Source organism: Lissotriton vulgaris, chromosome 7 (assembly GCF_964263255.1).
Source record: "Lissotriton vulgaris chromosome 7, aLisVul1.2, whole genome shotgun sequence".
Lineage (NCBI taxonomy): Eukaryota > Metazoa > Chordata > Amphibia > Caudata > Salamandridae > Lissotriton > Lissotriton vulgaris.
This window is the reverse complement of record NC_141695.1, coordinates 1,759,193,680-1,759,213,124: the sequence shown is the minus strand read 5'-3', so window position 1 is coordinate 1,759,213,124 and position 19,445 is coordinate 1,759,193,680. Positions and strand designations below refer to the sequence as shown.

The following is a 19,445-nucleotide window of genomic DNA, read 5'->3' as shown; positions in this document are numbered from 1 at the left end:
TGGGAAGTAATTTAATAATAATTAATTAATTAATATATCTTTGTAAATATTTATAATTAATAATTAATTGATAATTAATAATAATTAGTTAATTAATTAATATAATTGTGTACATATTTTGAATTAGTAATTAATTGGTAATTGATTAATTGTAATTAGTTAATTACATTAAATAGAGTACATTTTAATATATATAATTTTGTGTTATTGTTAAGTAATTAATTGGGAAAAAATAATATTAATTATTAAAATAATTACAGCTAATGTGCTAATATATTTACTTTATTGTTATTGTTAATTAATAATTATTTGGTAATTAAATAATATTGATAAATTTTGGGTAAAGGAGTAATTTTAGGGTTCAGGGTCAGTTTTTAGTTTTTGGGTAAAGGGGCATTTTTAGGGTTCAGGGTCAGTTTTCAGTTTTTGGGTAATGGGGCATTTTTTGGGTTCAGGGTCAGTTTTCAGTTTTTGGGTAAAGGGGCATTTTTAGGGTTCAGGGTCAGTTTTCAGTTTTTGGGTAAAGGGGCATTTTTAGGGTTCAGGGTCAGTTTTCAGTTTTTGGGTAAAGGGGCATTTTTAGGGTTCAGGGTCAGTTTTCAGTTTTTGGGTAAAGGGGCATTTTTAGGGTTCAGGGTCAGTTTTCAGTTTTTTGGGTAAAGGGGCATTTTTAGGGTTCAAGGTCAGTTTTCAGTTTTTGGGTAAAGGGGCATTTTTAGGGTTCAGGGTCAGTTTTCAGTTTTTGGGTAAAGGGGCATTTTTAGGGTTCAGGGTCAGTTTTTAGTTTTTGGGTAAAGGGGTATTTTTAGGGTTCAGGGTCAGTTTGGGGTTTTTGGGTAAAGGGGTATATTTTAGGGTTCAGGGTCAACAAATAAGATTGTAAAAAATTATTTTTATTATTTTCATTTATTATTTAATTATTATAATTTAATTTAAGTATTTTTAAGTATATTTTAGTAATTAAAATTTAATATTAATTTAATTTAACACTGTTTTTAATAAAGTCGATATTTTTTACATCTATATTATTGTTAACGATATTTTGTACTCGATATTTTTGTACTTACCTGTTTGTAGATAGAAAGTCGATATTTTGTCTGTCGATATTTTGGCAACGATATTTTTGCAGGTCGATATTTTGGCAGTCTATATTATTTCAGTGATCCGCGTTTACAACTTCATCCGCCAGACTGGACAGAAAATACATTAATTCAAGATCCGACCACCCTTTCTTTTCTGTTAACAACTGCTCCTGAGTAACACAATGCTTATTCACTTTACGAGCCCAACTGCGTAAATGAGCGGACCTCTCCGCAGTAAACCTGAGAGCCGATACCCCCTTCTGGCTCAACTGATCCTGTCCATCATCCTCGGAATCCGCAGACGGAGCCGTCGGCGAAACGTACGGAGGCGGTGACCGATCTAACAAAGAAAAATCATCAATTTCATTATTAAGGACAGGATAAAGTGGTCGGCGAATAGGAAACTGACCAGTCGTTTGCAAATTACGTTCCCGTTCCTCCCTTTCTTTCTTCGCCTGAGCCTCCTTTTCCTCAAGCTGTAAAGCCTTATCCCGAGCAGTCTTGCGCTGCTCTTTGTCCGCCAAGGCAACCTCACGCTTCATTCGCTCACGCGCCGCTTTCTCCCACATTCGCACGCAATCAAACATATTTTGTCTAGACCTGCGTTGAAACATACATTGCTCTACAAATTGTATTTTACTCAAATCATACGACCCGTGTAGAGGCCATTGCAATTCAGGATCGGCCTTGGTGTATTTATGCCATAATTTACTGTACATAATAGGGGGTAGGCCAAATTTTATGTACATGTCCCTATTTGGAGTTCCCTCTGGGGGAGCCGGCTGTGATTCCGCTAACCTAATTGAGGTACCTTCTCCAAGACAACACATTCCTCGGAGTGTGCTGAAAACAGGCATGTTCGAAAAGTATCACAAAAGCGTGACACCGGACAAAATGGCACTTACAGTTCTCCACACAATTGTGCCGCTCAGAGAAAAAAAACAAAGTTAGAGAAACATCTCTACATGCCTGCCTATGTGAAGTGCACTACACATATAAGTTCAAAGATCACAAATTCACAATGTTAGCTAACTCAAATCAAAGTTCATAGGACTCGGCAAGCATCCGAAGACTACCTCACCAATCACAAAGCACAGATTTTCAGTAAGCGTCCGAAGACTACCTTACCGAACACAAATCGTAGAACTTCAGTAAGCGTCCGAAGACTACCTTACCGAACACAAAGCTTACCAAATTCTCAAATGTCCAGATTCCAACTGCCAAGGTCTTGTAAGCCAAATCAGCCAAACGGCACTTTCTCAGCGATGCAGACACTTCGAAGACTCAGTCGGAGACCGGCGCCACCTGGAAGGTCAGATCGGAAGGAAAGGAAAAAACACCGTGGCAGCCAAGACTCGGGTCACTCATGGCAGCGCGCGCCCATGGCGGGTTTCCAAGCCTTCGTCACGACCTCTCCTTCGGGCATCCGAGTCGCCGATGAGTCCCACCAGAGTCGCCAATTGAAGTATTTCGGGGTTCCCAAGGCCTACACGCTCCGGAGATAACCCACTCACACTCAAGAACTGTTGGCACGGAAACTGTAAAAGGCAAAGATCAAGTTTATTAAGACCCCATGGGGTGGTGGTACACTCAAACAGCACCCTTCGGCAATGCAAGAGGTATCACACCGAACATCAGTGTGACCCCATTTTATATACAGTTTTTGGGGCAATAAAAGATAGGCGGCACAAGTTAAGACACATTTTCGAGACATATATGGTCATGTTTTGGAATACTGCCAGCTCATTGGAGGGTGCACAACTCCGCTGGTCAGTTTGGTGCACATTCCTGAAGATCTACGGGTCAGTGGGAACTGCGCATGTGCGGCTTGACCAGTACTAAAAATAGCCTGTTGCTGGGCAGACAAGAGTGGTCAGTGGAACGGACAACGGACTAAAGGGCACGCCGGCCACGAGGCCGCTCATGATCTAAGATGGCCGCCGTAACATTCAAAATGGCGTTTATCATATATAGCCAAGTTAAGGAGGACAACGTGTAGGTTCAGCTAATCGCTAATGCGGCCGGGCCAAATACGACAGATGTGGTGGTGGATGTGGTGGTGGTGGATGCGGTGGAGCATGTGGTGGATGTGGTGGTGGATGTCATGGTGGATGTGGGTGGGGGAAGGGAGAGGTTAAGGAAGACAACATTAGATTGGCATTGTGGCAACGAAAACATCTATGCCATGCCACACTTAGTGTCATGCATGAGGACTCAACAATGTCTAGGGAAGAGTGTTAGACTGAGTGCTCAATTGGGCAAGTCTGTGATACGCGGATTGCAAGGCCAGTAGTTAACCAGCCGATGCGAGTGGTGAAGAGATGATGTTGGTTTAAAAACTGTTTACAACTGTAGAATGAGGAGTGAAGGTAACTTGCAGCTGCGAGTGGTGAAAGGATAGTGATCTAATGTTCGCTTTATAACACCGAGAAATTGTTACAAATGTGCAAGAGCTGGTGTCAAGGAGAGTTCGGGCAGTGCTGTGGTAGACAACCATGCGTAAAGGATTCTGGATGGAGCACAAACCTCGGGCAGTGGGCGGACCGCAAAACAATGGAAACGTGTCACTGAACCGGTCTTCACAGAGACCTGAAGACCGGTACGCAATTACTTGGAGGTATCAGGCGAAAGTGGCGGGAATTACAAACAGCACTCGTCAATCAGTGCTGCGCCACATTCAAAGTGAGGACTAGTGCAGGCACTAAGCAGGGGGTAAAAATTCAAGGTTAGGCATTTACCTTGTGGAAGTTAAGTGAATAAAATGAACGCAGAAGAATTGCGAGTGTGCGCTCAATTTAAAGCTTCAAGATAAGGAGTTACTGTTCTCAATGGAGCGGTGTAACAATGCCATTCTGAACTGTATGCTTCATGTTGCTAGACGGTCACACGCAGTGTGCTGATACACTGCAAAAACAAGCAAGGCATATAAGAAGGGGTCAATTACTGTTTAAAACCTAACGGAATTCTCGGGGGCCAACAACAACGAACGCTTACCAGATAAGCCCACAGTATGCCTCAAGCGATCAACCCGACTGACGGGGTGTGTGTGTGCCGTCCGTGCCTATACACGATCGTGATTGTGCACTATACCGCAAACTAGGCGTCAAGGGGCGCCATCTTGGGTGAGAAAAAGTGAGATAGAACAAGATTGTGCTGTGAGAGAGAGAGTGGGGAGGAGAGTAGGAGGAGGAGGGGGGAGGAGAGTAGGAGGAGGAGGGGGGAGGAGAGTAGGGGAGGCACGGCCTAGCGGCCGTGCAACTAAGAAGTGAGGGGGCGGAGCTGGGGGAGGCTGTGAGAGAGAGAGGGGAGGAGAGTAGGAGGAGGAGGGGGGAGGAGAGTAGGAGGAGGAGGGGGGCCAAAAGAGACAAGACGGAGGGAAGGCACAGAAGGGGAGGGGGGAGGAGAAATGCGACACGGCAGGCAGGGGAGGGGGCGGAAAGGGGGTGTGGGAGGAGTGAGAAATGCGACACGGCAGGCAGGGGAGTGGACGGAGCGGGGGTGTGGGAGGAGTGCGCCTGAGGGAAAATACATGCAAGGCAGGCGGCTGGGGGCATGTGCACGCGCTTTTAAGCTCAATGCGCATGCGCATTGAGCTTGAATTTCACGGGCACTGCAAGGAATCGCCACGATTCCTTGCAAGTTGGTTAAAGACTGTTTAAACCCCCATAGTCTTGCAAGCTCGATGCGCATGCGCATCGACAGGCGAGACCTAAAAATCTCTCTAGAGGAATTAGTGGCTTTCTCAATGTTGTCCGATAAATCATTTCTTTTGTGCAGAATAATCATTTTCGATATTCTTTAAGGGCAGTACGGTACTTAAGTTTGCTTTCCGCTGTGAAATTTACTCTCCAACAACGTTCTAAGGATTTGCAGACAGACTTTTTTTGTCTCAATTCCTCTGAGTATCATGGCGCCGCTGGGGTGGATCTAAAGGTTTTAATAGGTCTCAGAGGTGCTAGTGAATTGATGGCTTTAATCACCCACTCATTGAATTTACAAATGCGTAAGTCAAGGTCCGAGACAAAGGGAGGGTTGGAATCTTTAGTGAGTTCAAGAAGAAGTTCCGGAGAAATTTTGCTCCAATTTCTGCCAAGTTCCTTTGGCAGAATAGAGGGTCTATCATGCTGAATCATAGTAATAACGAATGGTATGAAGTAGTGATTTGACCATATCACAGGTCTAGGGTCTTTGACCAAAATATCAGTAAGGTTAGAGCAAATAAGATCTAACGTATGACCGGCTTTGTGAGTGGGGGAAGTTACCAGCTGGTTAAGGTCACCAGCTGCTAATGTGGTAGTAAAATTCGAACTAAGATGGCAGGTATCATCATCAACGTGAAGATTAAAATCTCCTAACACTGTATAGTTAGAATACCATGAGCAAGCCTGAATAATATAATCCATGAGCAAAGCTAGATGGGAAGAACTGGAATTGGGAGGTTGATAGATCAAAAGGCCAGAACAGGTGGTCGAGGCCGATAATTTAATACAAAAGGGAAGGCCCTCAATACTACCAATTTGTTCATAGTGAGGTGACATTATCGTCCATTTGGATTTATGTATAATTGCCACCCATCCTCCGTGTTTACCGTTTTGACGATTGGCACATAAGATATTATAGCCGTCAGGGATTGCCAGGGAAAGAGCAGGGTTTGTCACCTCACTGAGCCAAGTTTCTGTCAGGAATAAGAGGTCCCAGTCATTATCTGTTATGGACTGGAAGATATTTAGGGCATGCTTTACCAGCGATCTGCAATTTATTAAGCCGGCTGTCAGATGTATTGTCACTCCGGGACCATGGGACAGAGGCAAGGTGTTAACTATAGGCAGTCTACATCTATGTGAATCATTATTCCAGGAGAAACCACAGGTCTCACAAGGGGAGTCCGTACTCGAGTTTTCCGGAGTTTTGAGCATAGTGTGAGGTCCCCCTGTAGGTCTTAGTGACATTAATGCCTGCTTGCTGTACATGTTCCGTCCAGCACAATTAATTTGGGCAGCGTTTCTGGCCACGGCCGCGGAAGGGTCGCGGACGGGTGCAGACGGGCTTGCCTTTGGCACGCCTTTGGCGTGCCGCCGGCGCGCCCGCTGCGCCCGTCCGCTGCGTGGCCAATTGAGGGTGGCCATATCAAGCAGGGGATGTCGGGAGTGGCCTGTCCACTGGAGCGCAACCCACAACCTACCCCCAAGATGGCGGCTAGTTTTGTGTGTCCCCCTTAGCAGCGCCTACTCGGCTGCAATGGCCTAGTAGAGTGGGGAAGTATGCGGACTCAGAGCGAAGTCCGCGAAGGTAATGACGTTTTAAAATCAGCACAAAAAATTACAATAAATCACCAGAGTATAAAGTAAAAAATTGTGTCTACTAACTTCCCGGCTTTCCGCCTCAGGAAGTGTATGATTGCTAATCACCGCGCGCAACTCCCAGCGCGTCTTATGAGCAGGGGATGTCGGGAGTGGCCTGTCCACTAGAGCACAACCCACGACCTACCCCCAAGATGGAGGCTAGTTTTGTGTGTCCCCCTTAGCATGATGATGATGATCTGAAGCAGGCCATGTGCACTGCTCCCATTCTGCAAATTCCTAACTCCACCAAGGAATTCATTGTCCAAACAGATGCTTCTGAGTTGGGGGTAGGGGCTGTGTTATCACAATTGAATGATGAAGGTCAGGACCAGCCAGTAGCTTTTATTAGCAGAAGGCTGACCCCTAGAGAGAAACATTGGTCAGCTGTTGAGAGGGAGGCCTTTGCTGTGGTTTGGGCTCTGAAGAAGCTGAGTCTATACTTGTTTGGCACTCACTTCACTGTTCAGACTGACCATAAGCCCCTCTTATGGCTAAAACAGACGAAGGGTGAAAACCTCAAACTTTTAAGGTGGTCCATTTCCCTACAGGGATGGACTATACAGTGAAACATAGATCTGGGAGTAACCATGCCAATGCCGATGGACTCTCCAGATATTTTAACTTAGAACATGAAGACTCAACTGGTCAAGGTTAGTTTAATGTGCCTGCATTTGGGTAAGGGGGTTGTGTAGGAGAGTAGGATCTGCTTCTTATGGTTACCCCCACTTTTTGCTGATGTTTCACTATTTTTTGACTTTAGTCTGGCTGGGGGCCTACTCTCCAGGACCCCAGCCTAGCTGCTTCCTCTCTAAATTGATTCCATGTACTTTAGGTACACTCCAGTTTAGTTACTGGGGTACCCTTATGAGTCTCTAGTATATGGTACCTTAGGTTCCTAGGGCATAGGTACCCCAGCGGCTTACCAGGGTTTTGCAGCATGTATTGTGCCACCCCTAGGAAGCCTTCCAAAATGACACCACAGGACTGCTACTGCAGCCTGGGTAAGGTGGTGCATGCAACCCATACTTAGATATAGGTTACCTATATCTACCTTATATCACTACATATACAAACCAAACAGTTACCCCCTTGGTAGGCATTATCAATTCTGAAGGCAGGGTGCTGGGCTTTGTGTGAGAGGGTGCCCATGCATGAGCAGGGCCCCTCTGCAGCCTTTGGAATCTATTCTCTGGTGCTGTTCTGTGATGCGGCCAGACCATATACTCTTAAGTGCATTATAACCTTGCGGTAAATGCTAACTTTGGAATGGCTGCACGGAAACATGTTGTGTTTGGTGTCAAACACTTTGGAATCATACCCCCCCCCAACAGTCCAGGCAGCAGGGGTATGATTCCACCCTTCTAGAGGGAGAGACATGTACACACCGGTATACCCAATACCAGTCTGAAGGAGCCCTGGCATCACAAAATGGATGCCACAGCCACAGACACGAGTCTGGCCTCCTGCTGTTGGATGCAACTCCGGGTGGGGAGGCCTGGACAATAGGTTTCCTGTCACAGGGAGGTGTAACCACCTCCCAGACAGGCTTTAGTGTATTGGGGCTGGATGGGAGCACTCCAAGAGTGCTTTGAATTCTGCACTGGGGGCACATTTGATGTCCCTGTGCATAGCCCACTTCAAACCAGTTCCAGGGGTTACCAGCCCCAGCTCTGGTGTGAAACTGAACAAAGGAAATGGGTGTAGCCGCCCCTCTTTCCAAACCCTCCCATAGGTGGGTCTGGAGAGTATGTCGAACCACTTCTTTGGGTATAAGAAAGGAACCCCTGACTACAGGACTTTAGATTACACCTGGATGAAACTCTGATACAGAAATCCTGGAACTTCGACAATCTACACGACTAGATGACTGAAGAATTTCCCTTGAAGTAAAGGAATTACTCCCCTGCTTGGCAGGCACCAAAGACGTATCTGCCCGGTTTGCATCTCCGAAGCTCCCACCGGACCCCGTAGTATTTGCGACACAGGAGGTGGGTTTCCAGACTTCCCAGAGGCCGAACCTAGTACCCATCAAAGCTGAGACCCGTGTCCCTCTTGGGTACCATGGTACCGGAACCCCATGCACACCGTGCACATTTGCAAGTGCATCAGCTTCTCGACGTTCCTTGAGGCTGTGCATTGGGTTACTTGTAGCCCAGAGCCCGAGTACTTTTTACGCCAAAGATTACTGGCCTACACTCCATGAGTGTTCCATGAGCTGGCCCTTTGTGTTTTCGCTTGAGGTACCTTTGCAATCCCTGGTCCGTTGACTGGTGGGTCTCTGAGAAGGCAACTTTGACTTTCCTTGGGCTTCCCTGATTGCTCCAGACGTGCCCTGGCTCTCCATTGCTTGGGGAGTCCCCTGGACCTTGCTGGTCCACACCGAAGTATCTTTTCTCTTTCTGCGTGGGTTGCTGTTGCCAAGGCTTGTTGTGTCAAATCTGGGCACCGATGCAGCAGCACTCAACATCCTTTGTGGGACAGTTTTAATCCAGCTCTTAGTCATCGTCAACACCTTCTGGTCCACGTGGCTGGATAGTCAAGCTTCACCTCTTCAACCTTGAAACACCTGACATTGGTGGGCATTCGTCAATCGTGCCCCTGGTCACTGGCAAGTGACCCAGACTCTGTCCCCTCTGCTCTCAGGTTCTCCAAATCTTAGATCCAGGCTTGGATCACCCCAGGCACTTTCATCTTTGAGAGCAGCAGCACTTTGCAGCAGATCGCCATTGAAATCAACGACGATTCCCGACACCAAAAGACACCTATGCACCCGGTTTCCATGGGTGAGGAAACTCGAGTACTCCGGTGCTTGTTTGAACTGGTACAAGGTGCCTACTATAACTAGTGGACAGCATATGCCAGGCCAACTTCTCACAACGGGAACCACGTCCTGGTACCCGAGGGTCAGGAAGGGGGGGTGGCAAAGGGCACTGGGGTTACACAGGTGCTGATGTGTAATGGGGGAGGGATGGAGGAAGGAAGGAAGAGACCAAAGGAGCAGCTCCAAGGAGCAGCCTTTTGGGAGGTGGCCAAGGGCACTGGGGGTGTATAGTGTGCTGGAGAGGAGGGTGGAAGTGAGTGGAGAAAGGAGGGAAGAGACCTCTGAACCAGCTCCAAGGTGCCAGCTGGCTGGTACCTGAGGTTCAGGATGGGGGAGGTAGCCAAAGGCACAGGGGGTGAACAGTGTGCTGCTGAGGAACGTGGCCGTAAGTGGAGGAAGGAAGAGACCTTGGGACACGTTCCAAGGTGGCAGCCTGATGGTACCTGAGTTTCAGGATGGGGAGTTGGACAAGGGCACTGGAGGTGCACATTGTGCTGCTGAGGAGGGTAGAGGTGGGTGGAGAAAGGAAGGAAGAGACCTCTGAACCAGCTCCATGGTGCCAGCCAGTTGGTACATGTTGTTTAGGATGGGAAGGTGGCCAAGGGCAGTAGGGGTGCACAGTGAGCTGCTGCGGAGGGTGGACATGGGTGGAGGAAAGAATAGACCTGCGGTCCCGCTCCAAGGTGGCAGTCTGCTGGTGCCTGATGATCAGGATGGGGAGGAGGCCAAGGGTACTTGGAGTGCACAGTGTGCAGATGAGGATGGGTCGTGGGTACAGAAAAGACTCTGTACCTGAGCTTCAGGATGGGGAGGTGGCCAAGGGCACTGGGGATTCAGAATGTGCTGTTGAGGAGGTAGGACATGGGAGGAGGAAGGATGTAAGAGACCTAGGGAACCATTCCAAAGTGGCAGCCTCCTGATACCTGAGGTTCAGGATGGGGCCTTGTCGAAAGGCACTGTGGATGCACAGTGTGCTGCTGATGAAGGGGGGAGAGGAATGAACGAACGAAGAGACCTAAGGACCAGCTCCAAGGTGGCAGCCTGCTGGTACCTGAGTTTCATGATGTGGATGTGTCCAAGGGCACTGGGGAGCACAGTCAATTGCTGAGGAGGTTGTAGGTGGGAGCGACCCTTGACCTTGCCAGGTAGGTCGCTCCCACCCACTGCAGCTCCACCAGCACTTGAGTGTCGTTGTGCCCTTTATCCCGCTGTGCCCATTTTTGTCTTTTGTTCCTTGTTTGCCCATTTCGCTCTCTGTTTCCTGGGTAACCTTATTGCTTTTATCCTCGCTCCTCCGTGCCCATTGCTTGCAGTTCCTACCGCTGCTGCCCATGTGCCCCCGCCACCCTGGTGCCCATTTGCTGACCCCTGCCTCCTGCCTCCCGCCTCCCAGCTGCTCCTCCCTCCCACCTCCCCTTAAAATGGTGGCCGCGGCACGATGAGGAGAGCGACCCTTGACCCTACCAGGTAGGTCGCTCCCCCTCACTGCAGCTCCACAAGCGCTTGAGTGTCCTTGGGCCCTTTATCCCGCTGTGCCCATTTTTGTCTTTTGTTCCTTTTTTGCCCATTTCGCTCTGTTTCCTGTGTGACCTTATTGCTTTTTTCCTCGCTCCTTCGTGCTCATTGCTCGCAGTTCCTGCCGCTGCTGCCCCACCCTGTGCCCATTCCCTGACCCCCGCCTCCCACCTCCCGCCTCCCAGCTACTCCTCCGTCTGTCCTCCCCTTAAAATGGCGGCTGCGCCGCTGGCGTGCCGAAGGCGTGCCTAAGGCAAGCCCGTCTGCGCCCGTCCGCCCCGCTCCAGAACCCCTGGCCCCCGCACCAGCCATGAAGACCGCCTCCGATACGACACCAGCACCCTCATCGCTCTTAACCCAGGACGAACCGCCACCTGCTGCAGAGCCACCCCGAAGCGCACTCACGGTCCCTTCGCCTGCCAGAACTGCAGCTTCTCCTTCATCGAAGACGCAGAGACACCCTCCACGACAAAACACAAGAAGCTCCGATGCATCCTGATCAACACCCGCTCTGCACGCAAACATGCCAATGAGCTCTGGGACCTACTCGACACCGCATCTCCAGACGTCGCCTTCCTGACCGAAACCTGGATGAATAAAGCCTTCTCCCTAGATATCGCCATAGCTATCCCTGATGGATATAAGATCACCCGCCGAGACGCCACCAACGGAGTTGGAGGAGGAATCGCCATTGTCCACAAGAAAACCATCAGGGTCTCAACAAACACCAACGACATTCTCAGCACCGCCAAACACATGCACTTCCAGATCCACATGGACCCCAAGACCACCCTAAGAGGCACCCTCGTCTACAGACCACCCGGACCCCGAACACAATTCTGCGACGCCATCGCCGACTTCATCAGCCCGCACGCACTGACCTCCACCGACTACATTCTCCTCGGAGACCTGAACTTCCATCTGGAGAACAACAATGACAGCAACTCCACCACCCTGATAGACAACCTCGCCATCCTCAGACTGGAACAGCTCGTCACATCGTCGACCCACATCGCCGGACACATGCTCGACGCCATCTTCTCCTCAAGCCCACACGTCTCCTTCAGCCACATCTCCGAACCCACCTGGACCGACCACCACTGCATCCACTTCACCTTCCGGAAACCCGTCGCACATCACCGCACCCTACAAATCCCCCCTCGCTGCTGGGGCAAAATCACCGAAGTACAACTACAGACAAACCTCGCACTCGCAGACGATGGATGGACGACAGCGCCAACACCATAGCCCCACTGAAAAAACAAACCCTCAAAGACACTAGCAAGAGAGCCAACTGGTTCACCCCGGAACTCCTAGCGTCCTAGCGTCAAAGCGCACCTGCCGGAAGTTGGAGAACATATGGCACAGCGAGAAGTCGCTGGGCAGCTGCGCAGCCCACAAGGACGCCATCCGCAACCACCACCACCTCCTTAGGACCGCCAAGAGGACCTCCTTCAAAGACCACCTCGACAACAACGCACACAACAGCAAGGAGCTCTTCAACATTGTGAAGGAACTCTCCCACCCCAGCTCCAACGCCAACGACATCCCAGAGTTGCGAGCCCTGTGCGACTCCCTCGCCACCTTCTTCCACCGCAAGATCGCCGACATCCACGATAGCTTTAAACCCCGGATGACCCTAACAGGCCCCAACACGCCGGAACCACCTCACCCCACCGACAACGACCCCCTGACAACCAGGGCCAACATGAGCATCGAAGACACAATCAAGACCATAGGCACAATCCAATCCGGCTAGCCGTCTGACCCTTTTCCACACCACATCTTCAACAAAGCCGGCAGCTCCAACGCACCCCACCTACGCAACATCATCAACCTCTCATTCAAGACCGCGACCTTCCCTGAAAGCTGGAAACACGCAGAGATCAGCGCCCTACTAAAGAAACCCAAGGCGGACCCTAAGCGAACTGAGCAACTTCTGACCCGTCTCCCTGCTTCCGTTCCCAGCTAAGGTCATCGAGACGATAGTCAACATCCAGCTCACCCGCTACCTCGAAGACAACAGCATCCTGAACCCCTCCCAGTCAGGTTCCCGCAGCAACCACAGCACCGAGACCGCCCTCATCGTCACCACAGACGACATCAGGATACTACTGGACAATGGCGAGACGGCGGCTCTCATGCTCCTGGACCTCTCCGCCGCCTTCGACACCGTCTGCCACCGCACACTGCGTACACGACTCCACGACGCAGTGATCTGAGACATGGCCTTGGACTGGACCTCCTCCTTCCTCTCCGGTAGAACCCAGAGAGTCCACCTCCCCCCGTTCCGATCAGAAGCCTCTGAGATCATCTGCGGCATCCCACAGGGATCCTCCCTCAGCCCGACGCTGTTCAACGTCTACATGGCGCCTCTCGTATGCATCGTCCGACATCACAACCTCAACATAATCTCCTACGCCGACGACACGCAACGGATCCTCTCCCTCACCAAGGACCCCCACACCACCAAATCCAACCTCCACAAGGGAATGAAGGCCGTCGCCGACTGGATGGAGGAGAGCCGCCTTAAACTGAACACAGACAAGACGGAGATCCTCATCCTCGGGCCCCACACCTCAGCTTGGGACGACTCCTGGTGGCCTGCAACACTGGGACACCTCCCGCACCCTTCAACCACGCATGCAACCTGGGAGTCATCCTCGACTCAAAACTCACCATGACCAAACAAGTCAACAATGTCTCCTCCTCCTGCTTCAACACCCTATGTTTGCTCCACAAAATCTACAGATGGATCCCGACAACAAAAGGAAAACAGTCACCCAGGCCCTAGTCAGCAGCAGACTCGACTACGGAAACGCCCTCTAAGCCGGAGCCCTGACCAAGCGCATCAACAGACTGCAAAGAATCCAGAATGCCTCTGCATGCCTGATCCTCGACGTCCACGTCGCGACCACATCATCCCCCACCTGAGGAACCTGCACTGGCTCCCTATCGACAAAAGAATCTCCTTCAAGCTCCTGATCCACGCACACAAGGCACTCCACAAGACCAGCCCAGCCTATCTAAACAGTCGACTCTCCTTCTACGTACCCAACAGGAAACTCCGCTCCGCACACCTCTCCCTGGCTACCATCCCACGCATTTGTAGAACCACAGACGGAGGCAAATTCTTCTCTCACTGTGCCGCCAAGACCTGGAACACCCTCCCCCTCATCCTACGACGAACCGAAGACCTTCTAACCTTCAGGAGACAACTCAAGACCTGGCTGTTCGACCAGTAGCAACAGCACCCCCTTCCTCCCCACCCCTCAGCGCCTTGAAACCCTTGCGGGTATATAGTGTGCTTTGCAAATTATATAATTGATTGATTGGAGAAGGGAAAGAAAACACATGTGAACCACCTCCAAGGTAAAAGCCTGCTGGTACCTAAGGTTCAGGTTGGGTAAGCGGCCAAGGGCACTCGAATTTCATAGTGTGCTGCTGAGAAGGGTGCATGTGGGTGGAGAAAGGAAGGAAAGGACCTGGGGACCAGTTCCAAGGTTTCAGCCTGCTGGCCCCTAATTTTTAGAATGGGGAGGTACCCATCCGGGTACACAGTGTTCTGCTAAGGAGGGGCAGAAGAAAGGAAGGAAGAAACCTGGGGACCAGTCCCATGGTGCCAGCCTGTTGGTACCTGAGGTTCAGGATGGGGAGGTGGCCTATTGCACTGTGGGTACACAGTTTGCTGCTGATGTGGAGGAGGTTACACCTGGTTGATTTCTGCCATTAGTGTTTCTCTTGCTATTAGGTTTCACTGCTGGTTGCTCTTTCTGTACCTCGTTATCACTGACTTTAGCGTTATCATACTGTATGAATAACAGGTCGGAGTTCAGTTGTGGCATTTTACCGCTTATCATGGTTTGTTTTTATCAATTTTGTGACTGACATAAACACATCTTCCTGTAGGGTCTACACTGTCCTTGAAGGTCTTGCACTGACCGGAGTGTTGCTTTGACTCCACATATGTCAAACATTAATCTTCACGTCAACTGAGGCACCTGTGACACGCACACGAAGTTTTGCTGGACCACAGCAAAACTCTCTGTGAGAGCACTGTTGATCTTTGGGTTACGTATCTCCTATCTCGTTGCCAGCTGAAGTGTCCTCCTCAGTCTGGGTACCCGCCAATGACTGCGCCACACATCGAGCTTGGTGATACACGTCTTTAGTCTTGTGCATGTAAACGTGAACTCCATATTCTAAACCGGAATTCAGTTCACTACATTTGAAAACTTACATCACAATTCTACGGAGTCCATCAGGAGCCTAAAGGGTACCCTCATTGCTAACTCACACAACGGTGCACAGACATAATATCGACTCCAAAATATCGTTTGGACAGAATATCGAGTTTTAAATATCGTTTGGACAAAATATCGACTAGACAGAATATCGACAGCCAAAATATCGTTTTTAAGGTAAGTGAAGTAATATCGACTGTAAATAATATAGACAGTGAAAATATCCAAGTATATAATCTAGATAGTAAAAAATATAGTTTTTAAAATATTATTTAATTATTTATAGTGTTTTTATGTTATAATATGTGTGAAAAGTGTCATTTTATTTTATAATTATTTTTAATTAATGATTTTTTTAATTATTGTGTAATTTTATTCTGTAGCGGGTTGTGGGTTTATAGGGGAATAGGGTGGGAAGTAATTTAATTATAATTAATTAAATATGTAAATTTATTAATTGGTAGTAATAATTAATTAATTGGTAATTAAATAATATATGTTAATCATTTAAAATTTAATTGGTAATTAATTTAATTTAATTGATTAATTGCTAATTATGTTAAATTAAAGGGGTATTTTTAGGGTTCAGGGTCAGTTTTTAGTTTTTGGGTGAAGGGGTATTTTTAGGGTTCAGGGTCAGTTTTTAGTTTTTGGGTGAAGGGGTATTTTTAGGGTTCAGGGTCAGTTTTCAGTTTTTGGGTAAAGGGGTATTTTTAGGGTTCAGGGTCAGTTTTTAGTTTTTGGGTGAAGGGGTATTTTTAGGGTTCAGGGTCAGTTTTTAGTTTTTGGGTAAAGGGGTATTTTTAGGGTTCAGGGTCAGTTTTTAGTTTTTGGGTAAAGTGGTATATTTAGGGTTCAGGGTCAGTTTTCAGTTTTTGGGTAAAGGGGTATTTTTAGGGTTCAGGGTCAGTTTTTAGGTTTTGGGTAAAGGGGTATTTTTAGGGTTCAGGGTCAGTTTTTAGTTTTTGGGTAAAGGGGTATTTTTAGGGTTCAGGGTCAGTTTTCAGTTTTTGGGTAAAGGGGTATTTTTAGGGTTCAGGGTCAGTTTTTAGTTTTTGGGTAAAGGGGTATTTTTAGGGTTCAGGGTCATTTTTGGGTTTTTGGGGTACATATACAATATTGCCTATTATTTAATTAAATTTTGTTACTATATATATATATATGTTTTAAGAAATATGATTAAAAAATATTTTTTTTTTCTTTCATTAATTATGTAATTATTAAAAGTTATTTTAAGTATTGTTAATTATATTTTAGTAATTAATTTTTTATATTAATGTAATTAAACATTGTTTTTAGTAAAGTCGATATTTTTTACAACGATATTTTTTACAACGATATTTTGTACTCGATATTTTTGTACTTACCTGTTTGTACATACAAACTCGATATTTTGGTTGTAGATATTTTTTCCTCGATATTTTGGGTAGTCGATATTTTGGTAGTCGATATTATTTCAGTGATCCTCACACAACATGTTACATAGACAGACTTACGTCATGTGAGAGGGTCATTTAGCATCTCAATAATGAAATAGAACCGTTTTCTCTAGCCACATAAGTTACAGAAAGTGCCTAGATAAATCAAATTAAAAATGTCAGGTATAATCCTCTCCCGAAAGAAAGAGGAAACATTGATTTCCAGGACAGAGGTCAAGTACTTACCGTAGACCCTCAGCAGTCTGGTGGCAATTACTGAGGGTGCACCACTCGGTTGCACAATCACAGTGTAATTTCCGGTGTAGTTCGTCAGCAGGTCTCTGATCTGCAAAGATTTGTCTGTGCCACAAGTCTCCCGACCCGTGTATTGGGGGCCAATGAGCTGGTCTGGTAGTGGCACAACGCAACTGCAGATCTGCTGTGACTCAGTCACTGCTGTGCCTCTGTACCAGACAAACGTCACTATATTCACAGTGACCGGGGCAGTAAGGGTGACCGTCTCTCCCACCCGGGCATTGGTCACTTCTGCAGCTGCCCCCTGAGCTGAAGCCGGCTGGATAAAGACACTGAGACAGACTGAAAGAAAGAGGAAAAGTTAAAATTAGTGTACACGTACCGCAGGCTGGAGCTGCTGTCTCTAAAACTGAGCACCAGTGAGTCCATCACAGAGAGACTAGTACACTGACCGCAGGCTGGAGCCGCTGTCTCTAAGACTGAGCCCAAGTGACATCATCATAGAGACCAGTACACTGACCGCAGGCTGGAGTCGCTGCCTCTAATACTGAGCCCCAGTGACATCATCATAGAGACCAGTACACTGACCGCAGGCTGGAACTTGCTGACTGTAATACTAAGGGCTGGGCTCTTGCTGTAGAGCAGCAAGCTACTGCCACTAAAGCCAAGGTCAGATCAACATGTCAGGGCAGTTAGTACTAGCGAATTTCAAATGTACGGTCTAACACAACAGTTCTTACCATATACAGACAATGTTAAGAAGAAGTGTCACTATTACCCAATGTATCAATGCTTAGTCTATTGACCTTAGAAGGATGAAAGGCTGAGTCAGCCTGTTTGGGTTTAGACTGTGGGTTTAGCAAATGCTGTTATAATTGATGATTTACATTGAATCACTCTGAGGTCTTGCAGTGGTTGTGATAATGCAGTGGCTGGATGGCTGGTGTGGAACTCAGGTTACTCACAACTTATTTACATGATAAATAAATGAATGTAAAACCTGCAAAGTGTGACTGTAACTTAGATCCTCTTTTACGTATTTAAATCTCTGTGGGCCAGATGTATTCAAGCATTTTTTGTCTTCGCAAATGGCCGATTCACTGTTTGCGAATGCAAGAAAATGCTTTTCTGATGCAGTAAACCCTATTTTGCGATTTGTTAACCTGTTACCGAATCGCAAAATAAGTTTGTGATTCGCTATTAGGATGGGGTGTGTTTAGGGTGTCCCTTCCTAATACCGAATCACATCGGTATGCATGAATGTTTTGTGACCGAAATGCGGTTGCAAAACATTTGCATTTTACCACCTACTTCAAGTAGGTGGTAACCCATTTGCAAATGGGAAAAGGTCCCCAAGGGACCCCTTTCCCCTTTGTGAATGTTTGTAAAAGCATTTTCTAAGAGCAGGCAGTGATAACTTACTTTACGAGTGACATTCTGCACTCCACGACGATATTATGCAATGCGTCTTGGGACATTGTATATACTAAGGGCCAGATGTAGGAGCCCTAATACCGGTCGGAAACGGCCGATTTCGGCCGTTTCCGACCGGTATTAGTGTTTTCTAATGTAGGAGCATGCTTTACAGAATCGGTATTTTACCGAATCTGTATTTACAGATTCGGTAAAATTACCAAATCGGTAAATACAGACTCGGTAAAAATACCGATTCTGTAAAAGCACATGTAGGTAGCACATCTTTGAGTGCTGCAGGCCTTTCAGATTCGGTATTTTACCACCCAATCCAATTGGGTGGTAAAATACCGAATCCAGGTGTGCATGCACATCTGTGCATGCACACCTGTGCAATGTGACACACAGACATGCCCTTAGGGCATGTCTGTGTGCCACATGGCACACAAGTCCGGAATTAGGGTGCCAGAGGGTGTCAAAGTGACACCCCCTGCACCCTTGCAAAAAATCGGAATTTACCGAATCGGTAAATACCGATTCGGTATTCACCATTGATTCCTATGGGCTTCAAGGCCCATAGGAATCAATGGGGGATACCGATTCTGTATTTACCGAATCGGTAAATACCGAATCTTACAGATTCGGTATTTACTGATTCTGAAATACCTACATGTGCCCCCTTCTATTTTACCACTTCTTAAATACCGAATCGGTAAAATTCGGTATTTTAGAAGTGGTAAAATAGAATTACCTACATCTAGCCCATAATTGCTTAATGTATCCTACAAGTGATTCATGCTGTAAAGTGCTCCGATACCTTCGGGTCTGGCTAGCGCTATATAAAACTCCTAAAATAAATAAATAAATGTTGCTTCAATCTGTACCTATCCAGTCTGTCCCAGATATCCGCAATGCAATGCTGCATCGTCACCTTCTCCCTGCGGATCTCTCCTGAAATCAGGGCACCACACTGCAACCCTGCAAATTCCACCTCTTGATCCCCAGGCTCCCTCCTCAACTGCCTGCTCAGCACACATGTCAGCCCCATACAGTGTCCCTGCATGTTTCATATACTCATCCAGTTTAAGTCCCAGCATCTCCCTGCCCTCTGTATCAGTAAAGATATCTGCTGGATACCTCAAGTGTGGGCGCTTTTACCGAGAGATTCCCCACCTCAAGTCACATCCAACTCATAGACGGCTACCTTTTGCCGGCTTGCTGTTTGACCAGCGCTGAAGTGCCATAAGCATGGAATAGGCGGGACGCGCATGGTTCCTACCCAGACATGGCCCAGGTGAAGACCAGTCCAAGAGTGGGCCTGTCTGCACCCGTCTGCAGGCGGACAAGGCTGGGCT

The 19,445-nt window shown here is 47.7% G+C and overlaps 2 protein-coding genes across 3 annotated transcripts in view; both read right to left on the bottom strand.

Moving 5' to 3' along the window:
* The window catches only part of LOC147706602 (poliovirus receptor-like), a 785,245-nt gene that overhangs the window by 491,393 nt on the left and 274,407 nt on the right, over positions 1 to 19,445 (bottom strand). The gene's annotated exons all lie outside the window — the stretch shown is intronic.
* Positions 1 to 19,445, bottom strand: part of LOC147706603 (cell adhesion molecule CEACAM6-like) — a 180,433-nt gene that overhangs the window by 133,897 nt on the left and 27,091 nt on the right. Inside the window, exon 2 of the mRNA XM_086928419.1 lies at positions 16,669 to 17,019. Within this exon, the coding sequence (XP_086784545.1) occupies positions 16,669 to 17,019 (351 nt within the window). The remainder of the gene's footprint in view (positions 1 to 16,668; positions 17,020 to 19,445) is intronic.